This window comes from Megalopta genalis, chromosome 2 (assembly GCF_051020955.1).
Source record: "Megalopta genalis isolate 19385.01 chromosome 2, iyMegGena1_principal, whole genome shotgun sequence".
Lineage (NCBI taxonomy): Eukaryota > Metazoa > Arthropoda > Insecta > Hymenoptera > Halictidae > Megalopta > Megalopta genalis.
The window spans coordinates 18,522,025-18,544,170 of record NC_135014.1 but is presented as its reverse complement, the minus strand read 5'-3'; the positions used below and the strand labels follow the sequence as shown (position 1 = coordinate 18,544,170).

At 33.6% G+C, this 22,146-nt stretch overlaps 1 protein-coding gene across 2 annotated transcripts in view; it reads right to left on the bottom strand.

Moving 5' to 3' along the window:
• Positions 1-19,709, bottom strand: part of LOC117220656 (echinoderm microtubule-associated protein-like 2) — a 70,918-nt gene extending 51,209 nt beyond the window's left edge. The window contains exons 1-2 of one of the 2 annotated variants that reach the window (XM_076518672.1): positions 19,458-19,709; positions 2,436-2,540 (exon numbers count right to left, since the gene is read on the bottom strand). In XM_076518672.1, coding sequence (XP_076374787.1) covers positions 2,436-2,481 — 46 coding nt within the window. In that variant the 5' untranslated portion in view covers positions 2,482-2,540; positions 19,458-19,709. The remainder of the gene's footprint in view (positions 1-2,435; positions 2,541-19,457) is intronic. The other variant, XM_076518674.1, reaches the window with a different exon arrangement.
• Positions 19,710-22,146: the final 2,437 nt, after the last annotated feature.

Genomic DNA, 22,146 nt, shown 5'->3' with positions numbered 1-22,146 from the left:
TTCGGTTACCCAACGGTTAACATCCAGGAGTTTTAGAACATTCTAGTTAACATGTGTTTCTCATTAATTAAAAATCCTTTCTGTAATAGCGTAACTGTGTAATTTGGGGGAATGAAGTATTAAGTAAAATAAATGTTATTGTTAATTGATTTAAAAATGTTATTGTCATCACAAGATGAGCCATGTTAGGAATGCGGGTCCCACACACTAGTCGAATATCGTGATGAAGAGAGACGAATAGGAAGGGAATGAGACGAGTGGAGAACGAGTGAGATAGTGCGAATCGACAGATAAAGTAAACGTACTAATACTCGGATACTTAAGATGCCGTTCTAATATATTTTAGAATATTATAACATAAAAGGAATTAAATAAAACAATATAGTACTTATTGAAAAGAATATACACTGAAGAAACCATAACAAAAATTTTTCATAAATGATGTAATTTAACCATTATTTTTAAAAATTATGAGATTATCTAAATAACCCAGACAGTCCAGACAGACCAGTCTCAGAAGCTGTACATACTTTGTTGTCCCGGTATCTGTACCTGTATAATATATGCATAGAAAAGTTTATATACTTAAAAAAGCTTCAGAACGTATATAAATTCTTCTTACAAGATAACTGAAATTAATGAATTATATACAAATGCTTGTTGATACGTAGTTATAAACAAACTTATATTCATAAATTTATTATTTTCATCTGTATTGCAATGCGTAATCTATTGTAATATTTTTATTAGTGATATTTCTTTATTTATTTCTTCTACAGCACGTTCCAGATTTTCCTGGTTACATATCTTATTTTCTCTATTCTTTGACATTTTTTATCCGTTATAACGAAAACGAGAAGTTTCGAGGTTATGCTTTCAAATTATGAAAATAATAGAATGCATGATTTCTTCTATAATCAAATCAATATTTCATTTAGTTTAGGCAATGTCTGCTACTCTGCAATATGGCAAGTAACAAAGTACATATTAAGTTGTAAGTGTTTGTTACCTATGCAATTAGTTCATCCATTTATTGCATTTTGTTTATTGGGAATGTATTAAAACGCATGGGACCTCAGAATCAGAAGAAGAAAGATTATCAGAAATAATCGAAAAACTACTAAAACGATGCCTAAATTAATCCAAGAAAATTCAATTTTCTTTTATAAAATTGACGTTTCAAAATTATAACAATTATAACGTTTCAAATTTGAAAAATAATTTTTGAAATTTGAAAAATAATTTCCTATCGGGTTTTCATATGTATTGAATTTTCTGTAAGTGTCCTAATTCTTTTGGAGGATGATGTACGTATAGGTGCGTGTAATCAAAGCTTACAAGATATCAGAATGTGGCACAAATAACAGCTTGGTTTAGAAGATTGGCAAGCTTCTAAATTCGCGAAATTCCTGCAAAGACCGTTAACTGGCAGACTGCGGAGAGCCAAACGAACGGTCGACATTGATGAAAAAAAATCAGCACGAACTCAGCACACCTTCGTGTAGCGTCATCGCGACACCTTGAATGCCTTATGTAACGTCAGCGTCAGCATCGGCGTCAGCAGCCTCCGTGTAATATCTATTCTGTACGTTTACGAGGTGCTTCGAATACATTGTACGCGCGATTTTATGCCGAGACGTTCGTGTCGTGAAACTCAAATTATCAGTTTGCAAATCGACAGTTCCTGTGTGTAATTTTTAAACCGCTTCTAGAACGATGAAAGATGTATGATTTCCATATCGCGCTGCAATTTGTCATTTCAAACATGTTCCGTGGTGACATTTTTGCTCGTGCTACAACCGAAGCGGAGCAACTCGATTAATCTCACTACTGTGAAAGTTTAAAACCTGGTTAATCAAGTAATGAAAGTCCGATAAGAATAAATTAAAATAAAATATGAAATAAATAAAACTACAAGGGGATCATTGATGTTATGGAAGTGTTTTTCATGGAACGGTGTTCGTAGTTTGGCACAAATTATATTATTATATTGAAATAATAAACGAAAATTTAGAAGAGGCAGTTTTAAAAATCGGGCTCGAAGAAGAATTTATTTTGCAGAAAATAAATTCCGACCCCGAGCAAAAATTTTTTGAGGATCTAAATATTAAATTGTTGGAATGACCGGTACAAAGTTCGGACTTGAATCCGATAAATAACTAATGGAGTGTATCGGACTCAAAACTGCCATTAGAAAAACGAACGAACAAGAACAATTGTTTTAAGCATTTGCAATTAGCATTTGAAAATATCGATAAATATTACATTGAAATTCTGATAAGTAGCATCCAACGACGTTTAGAAGCAATTATTAAAGCAAATTAATAATATATAAGAAATTTTTTATTTCTTATGTATAAATAAAAACAGAAATACATATAATGGTCGCCATTAGAATTATTTATTGCGAGAATAGAGTTCAAATAGAAACTTACCCATTTTTTGCCTTGTGCCGTGTGCTGAATGCCCGTTTACGTGCATCGTAAGATTCGAATTTTTCTTTTCATACTGACGTTTCTTCTACGTTGAAGACACGGCCCCTGCAAAGGTTAACAAAATTCCTATTTATTACGATCCCATCTATTTTAACGTATTATCATTACTTCTTCTGTTTTCATCATTAATAAAACGTAGTTTTAATGAGCGATTTTATCTGAATATAATAATTCGATTTTACGAGGCTTTAAGTGATCGATAATAAAATTTTACGACTATCCTTCCTCCATCGTTTCATCTTACATTAGAAATTCGTCGAATATGCAAAGATTCGTTCAGAAAGAAGAAACAAAAATATGAAAGCAATTATGCATGTGTTCAATAACTATGCACAATTTATATCGATATAATGTGTAATATACTTTGTTCATAACATGTACGTATTTTTGTATATGTAATTGTATATGTATATGTTTGTGCCTGTGTTGGTATCTGTATCTGTATTTATATCTGTTTCTGTATTATTTTATTTTATTTTTAATTCAATAAAATAATTTAAAAAATGAAGAATTAAATGTCTATGTAGCTTCCGTATCTTGTAATTAATGCCAGGCAATTGCTACTTTGTATAAAAATCCACAGTCTGCTGTTAATTAATAATTTCTTTCGAATAGAAATAAAATTATGTTTTCTCGTTATCAATACTTTAATCATTAAAGTAAACACATGCATATAATGAATAAGAATTTTAGGAAATCGCTAACAAGAAGAAATTCTAATTATCGCAGCTGTGAAAAAAATCGTAATGTAAAGAATTGAATATACCAGGTTTCGAAATTAATAGGCAGCTTATGTTGTGAACAAAATTTTGTTTGAACTTATACGTTTCGTTGAATGATGTGTCTGTTCCTGTGGAACTTTTACGAAAAGGGTTCTTATTCAATAAAGTAATTCTTGGGAGTTAGCAGTAGCATGCACGCTAAGCCCATTAAGATATGATAATCAGTTTTCCTCTCGCTGAAAGTGAAATTTCCGAGGCTGTAAACTTCCATCTACGCTTCTGTATTGTAGGATCCTTTCCCAATAATTCGCTTCTAAGTAGAGACTCTTTTATCCGAAGGTTTATTCTCGTGTTATCTTGATACCGAAACATTCTATTATCTAACAATTTCATTCAAGTTTTCTACTAGGTGATAATGTATTTAAATAATACAATGATTAAATAGTAGAACGTTTGGATACAAGATTATTATAAAAATAAATGTTCGGGTAAGGGAGCCTGCATTTCGAAATCTAATAAAAAAGATAGCGTTAAGCATATTGACCGTTTTAGCAATCAATGTGTTAAATCCTAAACGTTGAAGAATCGATAGCTTTGATAGAGAGAGAGAGAGAGAGAGAGAGAGAGAGAAAATTCTCTTTGACGAAGTCGGTAGAAAAAAAAGTGGTTTCCAAATTTTTGTTTAACGTATACAAATTCCCAAGAATCACATATTGCTTATATAGGAATGCACAAATAAGTTCGAAGATGGACAGCGCAATTAAACTCCTATCAAGAAAAGGAACATAAGTGCGACCTTGATCGATGAAAACGAGTGGCACTAACGCATATACAACGTAGTATATGCAGACGTAGAATACCCACACATAAGCGAAGTTACTTAAGAAACTAGGACGCATTGCACCTTTCGCGTTTACGCTCGTCTCGACGCGCGGCGTAAGAAGAAAGCCCATTTCGCCTCGACGACGGTTCAGAATGAACTGCTGTTTTCTTTTTTGTCCATTAAATTGCTCGTTTCGCTTTTTATGAACTATTCAGTCGTTGCAGTTGCTGCACTATTGTGCTGTTCTATCGCGTGCTGCGTTTTCTGAAATCAAAGACTTCAGAAACGTAAAACTTGCAATTATACGTGTAGTAAGTAATAACTAATAATTATTACGGCCTGATTCGCACACCTAAAACAAGTCGCCCATCATTTTCTATTGCTGTACAGTGAAAACATCAAAGAAGACTGCATAAGCCCGATTCCATCAAAATTCTATGGAAAGTAATACTTAGTATTTCTTATCCTAGTAAATAAGATAATGTGGTTGAAATATAGATACAGTGGTGTGAATAATTATAGACTCAATGTAACTTTTACAAAATATCATATTTCTATATTTCCATAACATCTAAATATACGAACAGTTTTTTTTCTTGGTTTTTGTTTAAATTTCTGTAAAATTATGAAAGTTAATTTGAGTCTATAATTATGCATACCACTGTAAATTCCTTGACAATTTAAGGTTTATTTTGTGTTAACAAAGTTCGATATTATTGAGAAAAGAGGGCAACCGTTGCAAATTGTTTCAATTCCGCAACACTAACCATGTTGTTATACACCAACGTATTAGTATGTTTGTTAACATAATATTGTTGAGATTCTTTTTATTGTCTCATTTCTTGGAGCAACAAATAAAATTTCTGTCATCTATAGTAATTATTGACAAAGAATATAATTTTAATAGCTACAACTTGAATAATAAACACGATTATGTTACAAATGTTTTTTACAACAATTTTTTAAATAACTGCTATTGTGTATTACAGTTTTTGGTCAAAATTGTGACATAATTGCGATTTTTGCCATCTTTAATTTGTTGCAATTTATATGTATATTCACAAATGTGATTATTATAAAAAAAAGTGTCATTGGCCAAAAGTGAATTACTCAAATCCTTCTGAGAGTACAAATGACACTATTCAGCTGCTTGGAAACCTGTCGATTATGTTTTTTACAACTTTATTCAAATACTACAAGGTGATAGCGATACGATTAGCCGACTACCATGGATCCGTTTACCTAAATTGGTGTGCGCCGTGACCTTTCTCCGCCCTACCCTAATTACAGTTCCAGAGTGCCATGAATTAACAAGTTCGAGTGGAAAGAGGAAAGCTCACAGAAACCGAACATATTTTTTGCAAATATTTCGTCACATGACCGGGTGTCTTTAAGAAACAAAATCTCTTTTATGTTTTGTATGTTGACAAAATATTTTTTTAAATACAAACAAAAGGGACTAGTCGATTAAGATGATCAAAATTGTCCTTACAGGTTTTTAATGAGTGTTATACCGTTCGACAGCTGACCAAGAAAAACTCATCTCTGCAAAATTTCGACCCTATAACTTGTCCGTGAGGGAAAATTAGATTTGGACGCTCTTCCGCCCATTTCTCTCTACGGTGACTTTCTAAAATTTTGAAAAAAATTTGGCTTATTTCGGACATCAAGCTGCATATTATAGAATTTTTACAGATTTTTCGGTTGCAAGCTGTGGTTATCAAAAATGGAAAACCAAAAAAAGATCGGAAAATTGAAGATATCTCGAAAACAAAAATACTATGCTACCCTGATATTAGTTCCCTGCTATTACAGGTAAGAACTGCGACATCGTTCAAAAAACAAAAATAAAAACCGAATTTAGATTAAGTAATTTTAAACTTTTTTTTCTTATCATTTTTCTCAACTTATCATATGCCAGAGCAGGTGGTAGATGTATTTGTAATCGAAAACGTTAAAATCGAAAATAAAGTTTTTTGGTTCGGCTGTAACTGTTATGGTGCCTGTTATAAAGGATCATTTGCGTCGCAGTAAGCATTGTACGAATAAGGAATGAACACGTAGGGGGGGGAGGCACGTGCATCGGCTCGCCAGCAATATCGTAAAATAAGCTCCGTGGAGTCCAGCCTTATGCACCAATAAGGCAACCTTCTGGCCAGGTCAATGCTTACTGGTTTTGTGTTTCACCTCGTTCCCGCGTACTTTCAGCGACATCCGCTTCGGGCGAACTGCATATACACTAATAGATGAATGTTGTAACAATTTTTTAAGAAGGGACTTTATTCTAGTTGTTCATGACAATTATCGATACGGGAAATTCTGTTTTGGTCACTCATAATAATAATCGGTGACGGAAACTTTATTTCGGTCACTGATAACAGTCATCGACGAGGAGAATGTATTTGCATTGCTCGTGATAATTATCAATAAAAGAAATTGTACTTTATAATATGGTACCTAATTATTTAGCAGTGCTTTTGTTGGTCTAAGAGACGAGAATAAACATTAGAATATTATGTTAATATATATGTAATGCTACGTAATAACTTCGTTAGTTAACTCTTGTCTCATTAACACTGAAATTGATTAACAAAAAACAGTACTTTTAAAATTGACAATGAATGTGCATATATTATGTCCATATCACATTTTTTGATATACATTTATGAAACACTTTGTACAATATGTGATCGATATGCAATTTCCGTCATCTGTAACTATTGTAACTCATTAAAATAGAATTTGGAGTCGGGTTTCGACCTTCGTACAATACAGATGTACTTACCACACGCGGAACGCGAGTGTTTACATCAACTGACCAAGCCAGTGTACTCAGTGCGCGAACCACAAAGGATAAGGTAGTGGAACCGGTTACTGTGGAATGACCAATTCCTGAGGCTTTGGATTGTTTTCGGGCATAATTAACTTTATATTTATCGAATAAGACATCTCGTTTTTATAGTTATTAACAATCGGTAATTACAAAAGCGAGCCGCAAGACTCGAATAATCGTATCTCCTCTTCTCAAATTGTCCATTTCTGTGTGCAATCTGAGCGCGAATTAGGGAGAAATTACTGTAAAGGCAAGTAGATCGTTGTGCATACTAACGTGTTTCCTGGATGTTGAGGGTTACTTTTTTGGTTCTTTGAAATTATTTACGTATGAATAAAGGCTTTAGATTATGATTATGTTATAAAAAAGAATATTGATTTTTTCATTTTTTTCCATTGCTCTGTACACCCGAAGTATACAATAACATAAAATTAAAAGTTGGTAGTTTTTTGGAATTGTTTCTTACAATCTCTCTCTTATGTGCTAAAATTGAATTGTGTACTTGTCAATATTGGCAATGTGTGTGTCGCAACATAAGTTAATTTTGCGGAAAGTCGTAGGTATGTCTTTCAGAAACCAGTGGAGTTCTAACTCCAGATTTAGAACGAGAAATTTCTATAAGCATCGTCGAGTCGTTGTAACGTTTCAAAATTCGTAGTGGGTGTGCAATTTCTAACCGAATAAGTTATCCACAAGTGACATCATCCGACTGTTAAGGATTTCGGCGTGTCTTTCTCTAGGCGCCTATGATTCGTCTTTTAAGGAGTTTCCAATTCTTAACATGTTTTTGCCTACATCTACAGTTGGTGCAAAAATATTCGTACACCCTTTAAGATAGAATATAAAAACTTTTCAATCATAGAAACTTTTTATGATCGTGCCAAGTGATCTTTTCTTTGGGATGTTACAGGGATTAGTTTACTAGACAATGACTAAAACATTGTATTCAAAAATTGCAATTGGCTGGGATGGTAACAATTAAAAAAAAGATGTTTTTCAACTTTTTTATCTGGACCAATAATGAAAAAATTTGAAAAATTTGTCTTCTTGACTCATTATTTATCTTCACTGCACATATCACATAAAAATTTCATATAATATACATGAGATGTCATTAAATGTGTCTGTAAATTTAATAAAAAATGGGTCCAATGTTGTGGCTGTAATGGCCAGGGTCGTAATTGGTAGTAACATTTTACCCGTTTTCCATATTTTATTAATAACTTGGATATTCCTTAATGTACAAGAAAACCACTGTAACTGAATGATCTCAGATAAGTAAGTAAAAGATTCGTACAATAATCGGCCTCCACTATTACGTGTTTTATAGTATTTCAATTGTACGCTTTAGTTTTAGTTTATTGCAAACGCGTCATTAGAAAAACCAGCACACGAAGCTAAGGCTAACGTGAAAGCCTAGGATGCTTGCGGACCGTTATCAAGATGCTTAGCATTCAGTGTGCATAAAAGGAAGCACGTGATTAGACGATACTAACTAATAGCGCGAATACGTTCCATCGAGTATATTATTCAGCGTCGTTTCTATGACCATTGACGCCGTGTTATTAGCACGAAGGCTAAAGCCTTTTGCTATGTAAAAGAGACTAGTGACACATGACTGTCGGCTTTCAGATGAAACGCAACCTGTCGATTATCGATAATTTGCACAAAGAAGCATTCTTCAAAAGAAAAATCCGAATGTACTTGTTTCTTGGATCTTGTTTCAAGAATTTAAGATACGATAAAGCATTTTAGATATGTATATAACCATTCAGTTTCAACTTTAATCCCGCACAGCTTTGGATTCCATAGAAAATGTAAAGTTTTCAAGTTTTCAAGTGCTATCGTACTTTAAGTTGCGACTTTAGATCAAGGCTTTAAAATATCTACAGACGAAACAGTCTTTTATTGAACTAGTGAAAAGCAGTAGGTTACGATAATATTCACATACTTTTTAAAACAGTCTTGATCGTGCCATCGCACAGTGCGGACGTGTTTATATTTTGCTCTTGCTAGTGTATCGTTGGCGTGTCATAACTGCACTTCATATCTCAGTTTGATAGTAAGATAAATAGCCGGCCTCACGGAAAGCCGCAGAAATGTTGCAGGGAACTGCATCCATAAATCACCATGTCATCAAACAATATCGCATCGTTAAATCAAAAAGATAGCTCACTGTAAAATTAACGTAATTTTTATTTATTTAACATTACAAACAAGGTTTTGTTTCTATACAAATTTGTAAGATACCACTGTAAATATACACAAATTAATCCCTGCTCTAATCTCTGCTACAGTTATTAAGGCTCAGTACTCAGAGAGGGGGAGAGCACAGTAATTGAAGTATTCAGGGAATTCTAAATAATTCTAAATAATTATCAATAATTCTAAATAATTCTAAATAATTATCAATAATTCTAAATAATTCTAAATAATTCTAAATAATGATCAATAATTCTAAATAATTCTAAATAATTATCAATAATTATCAATAATTCTAAATAATTATCAATAATTACTAGAGATATCTCTACTATTTCAGAAGCCGATTATATGTATCTTCTAAACGGTACGTAATATGTAGCAGTTTTTGATAATAAAATAATTTACGTGTATCTTGTAGCTGACTTAAGACCGTGTAAATTCCTCCTATTAAACTTCTTTGTACCTTCAATTATATGTCAGACATTTATTTATTCCTGTTTTGCACAAAATTCTTTTAAATCGACCTTTGACCAGTTTTCGCGGTCGAAGATTCCACTGTGCGTCGATCGAGTATTAATAACAAGAGAGCACGAATTTGTAGTTGCATTTTGTATCAAGTAGACCCACGTCATGTACAAGAGTTAAAGTAAACGTTTCATAGTTGCGAGACATGTGCGTGTGTATAGAGACGTAGATTCGAAAAATCTTTGCGCAAGGGCGCGAAATAAAGCGACTAAGATTGCAACCATTCCTCCCTGCCAATTACGAGACTAGTTTCTGACAATGAGCCAACAATGTGCGGAGTTTCTCATGACATTCAGCACCGTAATTTCTTTCACCATTATCCAACTAGCGGGAATCGCGACAAGAAAAGAGTGAGACTCTTGTTGGTGAATCGGAAGAAATGTACCGTATCAACGATGATTAGACCGCGCATGTTTATGCAAATTTATATCTTTTTATAAAATAGGCACACAGTATGATAATTAATTTTCAAGACTGGACCAATAAAACATGATAGAAACAAAATCCCAAAATATACAAAATCCCATGTTGTTTTATTCAAAATAATCTCCTCTTACTTCAGTACATTTGTTACAGCGATTCAAAAGGGATTCAAATGCATGATTCAGTTCATTTTGAGGTATTGTCTCTAATACTTCGTTCAATGAGAAGTGACATAAAATGTAAACGAAACGTTCACATAATCAGTACTGCGGTTACAGTTGAATGGCTGTTAAACGACGATGCACAGGGACGAATTTTAGAGGGCCCTTGCATGCAGGGAAGTCTCTTGTAGACGGGCCTGAAAATTCGGTTCTGGATGGATTGGGCTCGCGAATTAGCATTATTACACGAAATAGCATCAAATAGTAGATCTTTGAATTTGTCTCGAAAGCCACTATTATAATATCACAATAAAAACATATTGTTTAAAAAAACTCAATACGATCTTGAAATTTCTCCTCTACCACTCCACCCATCGAAAATAATATTAACACCAGGCAATGTGCTTCATAATACCAAACAACTCTTATCACAACATTTTTTTCACAACTTGAACCCTTTCTGAGATGTTCCACCGTTCATAATTAAACAGAACACCCTATATATGCATTGCAAAGAACGTATGCCTTAACATGTTGGATATACTTTTTTTAAACATAAAACGTAAAAACATATGCATTATACAGAAAATGAAAAATGAAAAATATATTTTTACAATTCTCTATTCCTAAAACATATTTCTATCGAGATTCTATCGCATTTGCATATTCCGGAGTCTAATAATCATTATTATTTAATGTGAGAGTTTACAGCAAAAATGTTTCATTTCTTCTTTCACGAATAAAGGAAAAGGCCCATTTTTAATAGAATAATCAGTTACACCGGTCTCCTCACGTAACTGTCTTACATAATGTGGGGCCCACGCGTTCCCACGCACGCGAAATTGCTACATTCGATTCATTAACACCATTCTATCATTCTTCGCCTCTTCATTGTTGGATTGTTTTCCTTGTTCGTGTTAGTATACTTATTGTATTACTTCCGCGATGATGGACCTATTCTTTCGACCGATCGCGCCGCGATGTATTCATTGTTCTCTTTTTGGGTCAATCCACTTAAGGAATTTACCCGGGATCCAGACTTGTGTACGTAGCAAACACAGAACTGGGGTTTCAATTCAAATATGTACGTATCACTCGTTTATCGATGCGGCTTTTCGAATTTATAATACAGTAGACCAGTGAATCCGATTAGTGTCGGGTGGCTAGTGGCTGTCCTTTTGGTTTGTTTAGAGACATAATTACCTTTATATTTATCGAATGTGACATATTACATTTTCGTATTCAAAACTAAACAAAATAAAAGAACACAAAAATTAGATATGTCTTATTCGATGAATATGAAGTTGATTATCCTCGAAAACAAACCAAAAGCCCGGGAATTGGTCGTCCCAATCCTAGCTAATTTAGTTAGTGGCTAACAAAAATATTCGAATATATATCATATATTTAACTGCGTAACTATTTATAATAGTTGTGACATAGATATAATTAGACTGCGGATTTCACGCATACGATGACCCATTGCACTCGAAGCTATTTTAACTGTAAATCTAAAATAATTTTTCTGATTTACAGTATTTTCATTTTATATGACAATGTGCATTTTATGCATACGAAATTGAGTCTCGCGACTTACACAACGGTTACGCTTTTAACCATTTTCTTAAATCTAAACTTCGTTAATGTAATAATTATCTTAGAACGTGATATAACGAATTTCCGTGGTGCCTCAGAGTCACCACTCGAGTGTAAAGGGTTAAATCGATCCAGTCAACTATCTTCGAAACTGTCGATGATACTATGGAATGTTTCAAACCAAATCTGAATGGTTTTAGGGGACACGTAACCTGATATGTGGTATGATATGAAATGTATGTCGTATCATACGTATATTTAATTGTAGACAAATACAAGCGACAAAAATTATTTTGGCCAACGAGAACCGCGTTTTATACCACAACGCGCGGAGTGTATCAATCGCAATGTTTCGAATTCGTTAAGATCTATTTGTCAGGATCGTGGGAAACCGCTTGTAGACAAAAATTATTTCTGGCGATCGCTTCGAGGCTCTACGAATTGCTTTCACCGCCGCACTGTGTCGTCGACGAACTCAATTTTGCACTGCTTAATGCTGGACCGAGAGGAAATAGCGCAATACGTTATGCTTTCTGTCAACCATATCCTATTGCAACAAGCACTTGGCAAAAAAAATATCAGATATGCACGTCCGTATCCTTTTATGCAGATATCGATGTCACGTTATCGTATTTCATAAAATAATTAGAACAACTAGAACACGAAAAATCGATTTTCGATGTAACTGTACGGCGAATACTATGACGAATGTGTTCTTAATCCGTGTATGCGAAACACTCTACACATGTATGCAAATTAAATTAATATATCAACTTTCCTGACGTTTAGATATTTATGAAAGTTTAGAAATTTCAAAGTAATTCATTTTATCGAATAAACAAAACAAAAAATTCTCATATCGTGCGAATTATCTTTTTATCCAGCTTTAAGAAAAATGCATGATAGCATCTTATCATTTATCACGAAATGATATTTTCTAACTGATATATTTTTAGTCAGACTGTGTATTCAGAACTTTTCGATGCATTAAAAAATATATTTTACAACTCAGCAGTAACATAATTCAATAAAAACCACTCCACAACGCGCGGCTGGATTAGCATTTGTCAAGACCATAATGACGATGTTGATGTTATATACCTCGGGACTGTAGTAAGCTCTACACATATACGTATGTACATATATTACTGTTGTAAATGAATGTATGCAAAATTGTACTCATCCAAAAACATCGTAGAAGAGTGTGTACAGAACAAAATGTGCACAGTTTCTATTAAAATGACAACGTTATTTTAATTTGGAAGGTATTTTATTTCACTTAAGAACATCATATTACAAAAAATTGTTTCAAATAAAAGTTGTACATTTTTTTACGTAGAATATGACTCTGAAATAGAAAATATAGCTTTGTAATAAGAAAAAACAAAAAATGATCTTGAAAACGCCCGTTCATTAAAAAACTAGTAGTGCAATTTGTCTTCCCACTCGAAATACTAAAGGACATACGTCCTTTGTTTATTATATTTTTATTGATTTTCTACAATCTCAACTTATATGGGATATCCTGTATAGTTAATAACACACTTTAAAGGCCTTCTCGTAAAGAAGTACTATATTGAATTGTGAGATAATTAAAAATAATTAGATAGTCGGATAATTGAAAAATGAATAATGAAAGATATAAAATACGCAATCAGACAATAAGAAAGCACATGGCTTGTTATCTTTAATACATGGAAAGAACGCAGATTGGCATTACATCAATGACTTATCTCGGTAGAAATATGAACATACAAACGAGCACAGACGAAGTCTATAGAACGCTCAGAGTACGTTTACATTTGCTTGAGTATCTCACGAGATTTCAAGTAACGCGCTCAATTACTGATCACTGCTTTCTAAAATTAGTGGTCCCGTAATGGGTCGTGGTAAAACGTTGAGCGAGAGTAAAGTAAATACACTTCTCGCTTTAAAAAGCCATTGCGAAGGAAGTTAATCGAAGTTGTAAAATCGTTTATAATTCACTGAGAGATATAAATACTTACGATAAAACGAGAAAAACAGTGGGGGACTAGCAGCAGTATTTTTAACGTGAACCGTGGATAATCATTGCTACATCAGCTTTCTCAAAGTATAAACTATTCCAAACCTTGCGACTCGAATCTAATTCTTCTTCTCTTGCAGTTTTGCATTTGATCTGTTCATTCTTGGCGTAAATGCATAACATCCCGTAATCTATTGAGGGGTATTTAAGAAATTTTAATTTTCAAGCACTCGTTAGAAGATTATACTAATTCATTTATTACTAATAATTAAGATTACTAATAGTATTACGGTAAAAAAATTACGTTGTAAGACTAATTAGAAGATTAGATCTCAGACTAAATTTTCCTGTCGGAATGATTGATTAACGCTCACAAGGCGGACGCTGCAGATGATTATATAGATGGTTAGCAATGTTTAGCTCCAGTTAGGCACTTGTTCATCAATGGTATTTTATCTAGATGTATAGATTCTTTTATTGTAACCAATTAATCAACCTCCAATTGAATTTAATAGCTATATTGCGTACAAATTACATATAGACTATATCTTTATAATTACAATAGAGATTATACCTATACCTATATAAAAATTACACCTTTGAAACGCTGGGTCCACATGGACCCGGTCGTTTTCTAATATAATCCTTTTAAAATCTACGATCAGAAGCCGATTAAAAAAATTGTTCAAAACCGACAATAATATTAATCATAATTAATCAAATTATTTGGAGTAGCATAATACAACTCTCCCTTTGACATTAATATTTGAAAGAATATTGTCGAGCTCCGTATCGTCGCGTAACAATATCTATGCTCAGTCTATGGACCCGAGCTCCGCCAACCAAGTGTTAAATAAAGACTGTTCCGTTCACCTTTGATAGGCGAGGTCTCATTGTTACATCTACTACCTGAAGGTCGTGTCCCAATTCATATCCATTTATACTATATTTCCAGCGATGTCGGTAGAATTTGTATCAAAACATTCTCTCCGATCCATTATGTACACTTGCGAATATAAATACAGTCGAACACAAAAATAAATGAACAGGTCGTGAGAGATATCAATGATATCAAATCAAAGATATCAATGAAATTTAAACGAATTTGTGTTATTATTATGAACTTAATTTTTAATTACTCTGTATTCTTATAGCATAGTACACATTCTATATTTAACGAAATAATCAGCTATTTGTAGAGAGACAGTAAACAATTTATACAAATAAATTATTGAAAGTTTCAAATATTCTATTGTTCGAATAGCTTTCACAAAGTCCTAACTGAGATAGAAAAGTTATGGTCTTTATTGAACACCAAAGTACCATTGGATAAGAGAACCTACAAAACCGATTTTTTCATGGAAACATCAAAAAAGTTTATATCGAAAATCTAATAACCAGCATTGATAACCAATTAGCGGTCATAATCCAAGCACAAACTGGCAACACAAAGTAATCATCCTTACTGTATATTTTATTTATCATGCAATTTATTATGTGTCCATTTATTTTGTTTCTCGGCGAACAGCTGATTATTTTGTTAAATATGGATTGCGTCTATAAAAATGTAAATATTAGTTTCAATTTTTCATTAAATAATCTATGTATTATAAGGACACGGAATAGATGACAGTTAAATTTATAGCAATAATGCTAATTCAATTTTTCATCGATACCTGTTCTCTCTACCTGTCCACTTATTTTTGTCCCCGACTGTATATCTATATAAATATTGCTCAATCAACGTCATCCTGCATTCGCGTGACGAAATGCGAAGCAAAGAACAACACGGTTCACATGGTCAGAAACTGTACAGCACCAGAAAGTCCCGGTACATTAAATTTCCGACTCCCCGCACATTCTCGTTATTTGAACTGCTACGGTTCTGTAAAAACGAGTCGCACAACAATAAACCTGGACTCATTTTAAAATGTTAAGGTTCTACGTTTGCTACGCGTCATTAATTTTTCCCAAGCCGCGTCTACATAAAATTGCCAGGAACAGACAAGAACACGAAGGCATTGATTTACTCGAAAGTGAATTGAAACTTCTCGTTATGGAGTAGATGGCCTACAAAAGCGGTAAAAAATATTTTCTCGTTGAAATCACATATTTATGCCCGATAATTCGATTTTTCGAATATACAGTAAGCAATAAAATTGACTCAATAAAATTTATACATAGCAATATAATTATAAAACACAAATATTACACATATAAGAAGAAATATTTAATATACAATATAAGCGAATTTTGAAAATACTTAGTTCCAGTTTTGAAAGACATTTTGATAGAAATTCCTGTAATGTACAGTGGCATTGGTATTTATACAATGGCAGCAATTAAATTACTGAACTCCACTGAATATGTATTATAATTTAAGTATGAGAGAGAAAATAAAAATACTAAATGGCATACAAGTCAATAAAAATGAATACTATCAAAATGGAATTTTGCACAATTTAAATACATGTTTAATACACTTATTTCCATCAGAATAATAATTTCATGCTTCAGTCATCTTAAGGTGGGCTTCTCTGAAATCGTGTAGCCGTGATAGAAAAGGTCTAACTAGTGTTCTTACGAAAATAAGTTACGCAAGGTGTCGGATGGTGACGCATGCGCGGGAGTCTCGCACAGCGGCGTGGCACGTCTACCGTGAGAACATTATAATTCTGAACTACGATTGCGATGCGGCACAGAGCAGTATTATAATGTTCACACGGTACATGTGCCACGCCGCTGTGCGAGACTCCCGCGCATGTGCTGCCTGCCCCCACTCCTTGCGTATATTTTCTAAACTAATGATTTCTCGCAATAAATGCCTTAGTATTTTTATGGAAAGAGCGACGAGTTGAATCGACTAGTATAATAAAAAATATATGATTCCATTGAAAAAAATAAAGTTGACCTTCATATGTCCTCGACGCGTTCACCTAGAAAAATCTGATTAATATCAGATTATGTCATTAGATTAGAATCATTCAAATTTCGTTTGAAACACTTTTCAGTATCATTGACGGTTCCGAAGATATTTGACTGGATCGATATAAATAGGTTACCCTGCAGACTTTTCGCCACTTCTATCATAGTGTATATGTTTGGAATGAACATATAATACATATTTAATTATTTCCTGGTAAATTCTGTTAAAGTGAGGCTTGGTTTATTACTGTACGACTGATTCCTTCAAAATTATAACTCTAGAGATATTATAGTTGTTGCCAATAGATGTCGTTCCGATCATTACGATTTAAATGCTTCATTAGCCATAGTTAATTTTATAGCCAACAGCGTGTTCCCGTTCGGAGCAGAATTTCAAAACCCGAACCATATTATATGGCAATACCCGGATTGTAACAACGAACGTATTACGTTAGAAACGAAGCAAATGATGCTTTCCTCTTTGCATTAACTCTTCCTAATGTAATCCCGATATAAATATATAGAAGAACTAAGAATAATATATAATTTCCTTAAACAATGCTCGGTATGAATTTATAAACTGATAAATAGTATCGAATATATGCGCATGTAACAATCCTATATTCGCAAAATGAATCATCTAGTTTAAAGCATTAATGAATTAATTAATTGAAATATCGAGAATTTGTCGAAGATTTTGAGATTACACAAATATACGAGCCACTGTACAGTGCTTGTATAGTGCTGGACAAATGAATAAATACTCGATATATACTTAAGAACACTTGAAAAATGAAAAATAACCTTTTTAAAACAGGACTAAATGACTTGAATGTTTTTTGGGTGACAGGTGGACTAGCCTATTAGACAATGACTATAATACTTTCTTTAACTTTTGCTATTAATTGGAGTGACAAAAAAAATAGACAACTCATATCTTTCAACTTTGTTATCTGAGCCGATGACGAAAATTTAAAAAATGCATTTTGTAGACCTCGGTAATTTATATAGATGCCGAAACTTTCACTGAAATCGGTTGATAAACACTTAATCTACTACCACTGAAAGATATAGAAATGGCCTGTTTTTCGTTGAAATTTGTGAAATACTGTAATTTTCACGATCTTTAATCCTTCACAGTTATCTCAAGGTCAACTGATTTCGATGAAATTTTCAGCATGCAGATAAGCTACCGAGATATGCAAAACGCATTTTTAAAATTTTCGTCACAGTCTTAGATAAAAAAATTGAAAAGCATGAGTTGTTAATATCTTTTTTTGTCATTCCAAGTAATAGGAAAATTAAAACGAAGTATTACATTCATTATCTAATGTACTGATTCCTCTATCATCTGAAAAACATTCAAATTATTTAGTCCAGTTTGAAAAAAATGATACCGTTTTTCAACTGTCCTTAAGTATATGGCCGCCACTGTATTTCGTAATTGTTTATATGTACTTAAACGTAGGAAACATTCACTTTACAGACTGCTGATATCGCACACTATTTTCAGAGTGAGTGTACGAAACTTTAAACGCGCGTATGTTGTATCACAAGAACGTTCGAGGAAGAAATGCAAATACGAACTGGCATCGGCATGTCGAAATTGTAAAATTTTACTGCACCTAAAAATGTTTAGTTTGTATACATTGTAGTTAATATAATAACGGATGAAATATGTCATATTTAAGATCGCACCGAAAAACAACATATTTGTTTAAATGGATAAATTTTATTCAGTAAAAAGAAGATGCTATAGAATCCAAAAATCTAACGTAAAATACAAAAAAAAAATAAAATTATATTAGTAATTTAGTAATGCGTGGATCGGCCTCTATTTTCAATAAGTTCATATACATTCGATTTTGCATACAATAAATTCATCCTAATTCACACTCAGATTGTGCACAAAAATGGACAATTTGTGAAGAGGAGATACGATTATTCGAGCCTTGCGGCTCGTTTTTATAGTTACCGATTGCCAACAACTATAAAAACGAGCCGCAAGACTGGAATAATTGAATCTCCTCTTCCCAAATTGTCCATTTTTGTGCACAATCTGCGAGTGTCAATTAGGGAGAATTTACTGTACTCCCAATCAGACTTTATTGTATCGTTCCTTGTATCTGTCAACGAAAAATGATCTTTGCATGCTTGGTTCTGTAGTTATGAAACACTAACGGATCCACTGTTTTGCTGTTCTTTTGTTTCAGAGTAAGCATATAAAAAGATACATTTTTATATTAACTGCTATGTATAAAAACTGAACATTTTTTTGATGATTTTCTAGTTACGAGGCGCGGCGTGAAGATGAAAATTAATATGTATTTTGCAGAAACGAAATAAACGATTACGAGGTATGCCGAATTCTTTCGTCCAGCAATGCAAGACGGCAAACTGATAAATGGAAATCATGTGCGCAAAGGTGATCGTGCGGTATGTGCGATTGCCTCGAGTGGACCTCTCGCACAGGAATGTTAGTCAGCGGCGTAAATAACGACAGGGCAACCGATCGGAGGACGCTGGTGGGGCCGGGCAGAGGTACCAGACACAAGCTCACGGATATTTCCTCGAGTATTTGCATACAATTCCGCTGAACGCGAATTCACTACGTTCAGGAATCCGTGGAAAGTTTTCCGTCGACCTCCCATTTCCTCCTTTCCACCTTTTCCACCTTCCCAGCTTTTCGCCTCTCCACCTCTCCAACCTTTCCACCTTTCCACCTTTATTCCTTTATTCCTTACCGAGCAGCGGATTGAAGCGGTTTCCGTTTCGTGGGCGTCGTCGGCGAGCCCGTTCACACTCGATTCGATACTTCCTGGCAGTAGAACCGGACGCGCAGCCAAACCGATGGGTACCTTGTTCGAGCTGGTCCAGTCACAGGTAAACTCTGACGAAAGGTCCCGGAGAAGAAAACACGACCGACCAGAGACCGCGAAACAGCACCGAACGAAGCGAACCGCACGCTTAAGAACCTAGCCAAGCACTGGTACTGGTGAGGCCGCCGACAGGTGAGCCGTGCCAACAGTTTACGGCCAGTGACGTATCACCGGTGTGTTCTATCCAGGGCAACAGGTGTGAGCCGGCACAGTAGCGTACCTTGCCGCTGAGCTCGTACGGTACACCTCAACGACGCGCGTTTACAACCTCTTCAACTCGGAATTCATCCTTTTTGCGGATCTAATTTATGTTTATTCAAACTGTATTTACCCTTTTTTTCACGTCGGATTCGCCCCTTTGGTAATTAAAATTAATTCACGCTTTCGCAAGTCACATTGACATTTTTCCAAATCGTATTCACCTTTCTTTCGAGTCGAACTCATATTTTTTCTCAAATCGAACTCACTGCTTTTTTTCAAATCGAATGTATCTTTTTTTTAAATCGAATTTATCGCTTTATAAATCAAATTCACCTCCTTGCAAAATTCGACGCACTTCGTTGTTATTTTGAAAGTGGAATAATAGAGATATAGCGAAATTAATACTATTGTGGATCACTTTTAGAAATTGAGTTTACTTATTTGTAAAAAATTATTGGTAATAAGATACTTATTCAATTGAAAAATTCAATGACATTTTGTTAATAATTATTGTAGACGAACGAAGTCTGTGCTGGAAGAACTACTGGAAGAACTGTACTGGAAGAACTTATTGTAATGGAATTGAATTTAAAAGCGAATGCAGGTTTTGTCATAAATATTTTTCCTTCTGTAGATATTATTCACCTTTTTGCAAATGGAATCCATTTCTTTTTGTAAATGAAATTCATCCTTTCACAAATTAAATTTACTTATTTTATAAGTAAGTAAATAAGATATTTTATAAAATAATTATTGGAGATAAATGGAGATTAACTATTTATAATGAAATTTGTATCATTTTATAAATCAATAATCAAATCGTATTTAATTTAAACATTGAATAAAAATCATCTAATTTTTACCTGTGGTGGTGTTGATATTATTTGTAGAGTGGTGAATTTAATTTGCAAAATGATGAATAACCCATTTTGATTTCGTTTTCAGCATACACGTACGTTATAGATATCTACAAAACTCATTGTTTAACGTTTTTATTATTATTATTTTTTGATATCCCAAACAATTGGAACTTTCTTAAAAATTTGTTTCGACATTGTCCAGCAAACTGATCTCAATTTTTAAAAATGTTATTCTTTTTAAAAGGTGTTCGAATATTTTAACAAGTCCATTGTACATTCACTATTCTATAAGTTTTTTATGTTCATTGTTACATAGGCACTATGTATGTCATATTCTAAGTTTTGGAAGAGTAAGTCTGGATTGAATCTTATATTCATTATAAATTCTAAGACACTATACATATGAAAAAAGAAATTCTTTCTTCCTAAGAAAGAATTCGTTCTCCCTTTATTCGAAATATTATTGTTTGTTTTAGAACTTTAAGAGACGTTCTTGAACATCGCGTTAGAGTGGATATTTCTCTGCTGGATTGACAGAGAAGGATAAGTCAGCATTGTAACTTTTGTAGGAAAGCACATTTAACGCTTCGATCGCTCGCTCAGAGATCATGGTAACTGGATGAAATCGTAGCACGTTATTTAATCAAACAAAAACTCTGAGAAATGAAGATTTATGACGTTGATTACTCTTTCATATCCCTTGCATTTCACAGAACGGGTGCAAAAATTAACTTTTTAATTTAAACAAATCATTCCGTCAATCGCTGTTGACATGGCAATGAATATTAAAAATATAATAATTGATATTGAAAATAATATTATCACCTTGCTATCTATCTTCTTCAATATTACTTGCACTGGTATGTGGCAATTCGACTATGACGCTCTAGAATGCTTTTGGATTAGTGAAGAGGATGATACATATCGTGTTACGGTGTATTTGACTGATGTGGAATTTGCTGCCTAGAAACTATTTGTATACGTTTCTTCATTTTCCTGGAAGTAAAAATTCAGTTTATATTGTTACGCGTTTGAAGCCGACGGCGCAAGCATACCACAAAATGAAAAAAAAAAACAGCAAGGCATATTACAGTACCTCCTTATTCCTGTGATACAAGCAAGTAGCGAAAGATTATTTTCTGATGCCTGGCAATATTGTCACATGTGTAAAATCTAAATTAATAACCAAAAAAAAATGGAGACCAATTTAAAAATAAAATATTCACATTTTCTATCGTGAGCAGTTCCACTTCCTATATTTTATATTTTACTATAATGACCTGTACAAATTTGAAAATTTATATGGTAAATTTAGTTGAAAAATCATTAAGAAACATCACACGTATTGTCATTGAAAAGTTTCTAACTGTACGATATTGCTGTCACCGCCTTTATTGGTACCCTAACTTTACGAACTTTCGGGGCCCGATCCGACCCGACCCGTCCCGATGATCATCCAACTGAACTAGACCCAAGTTTTGGCTAGCCCCTAA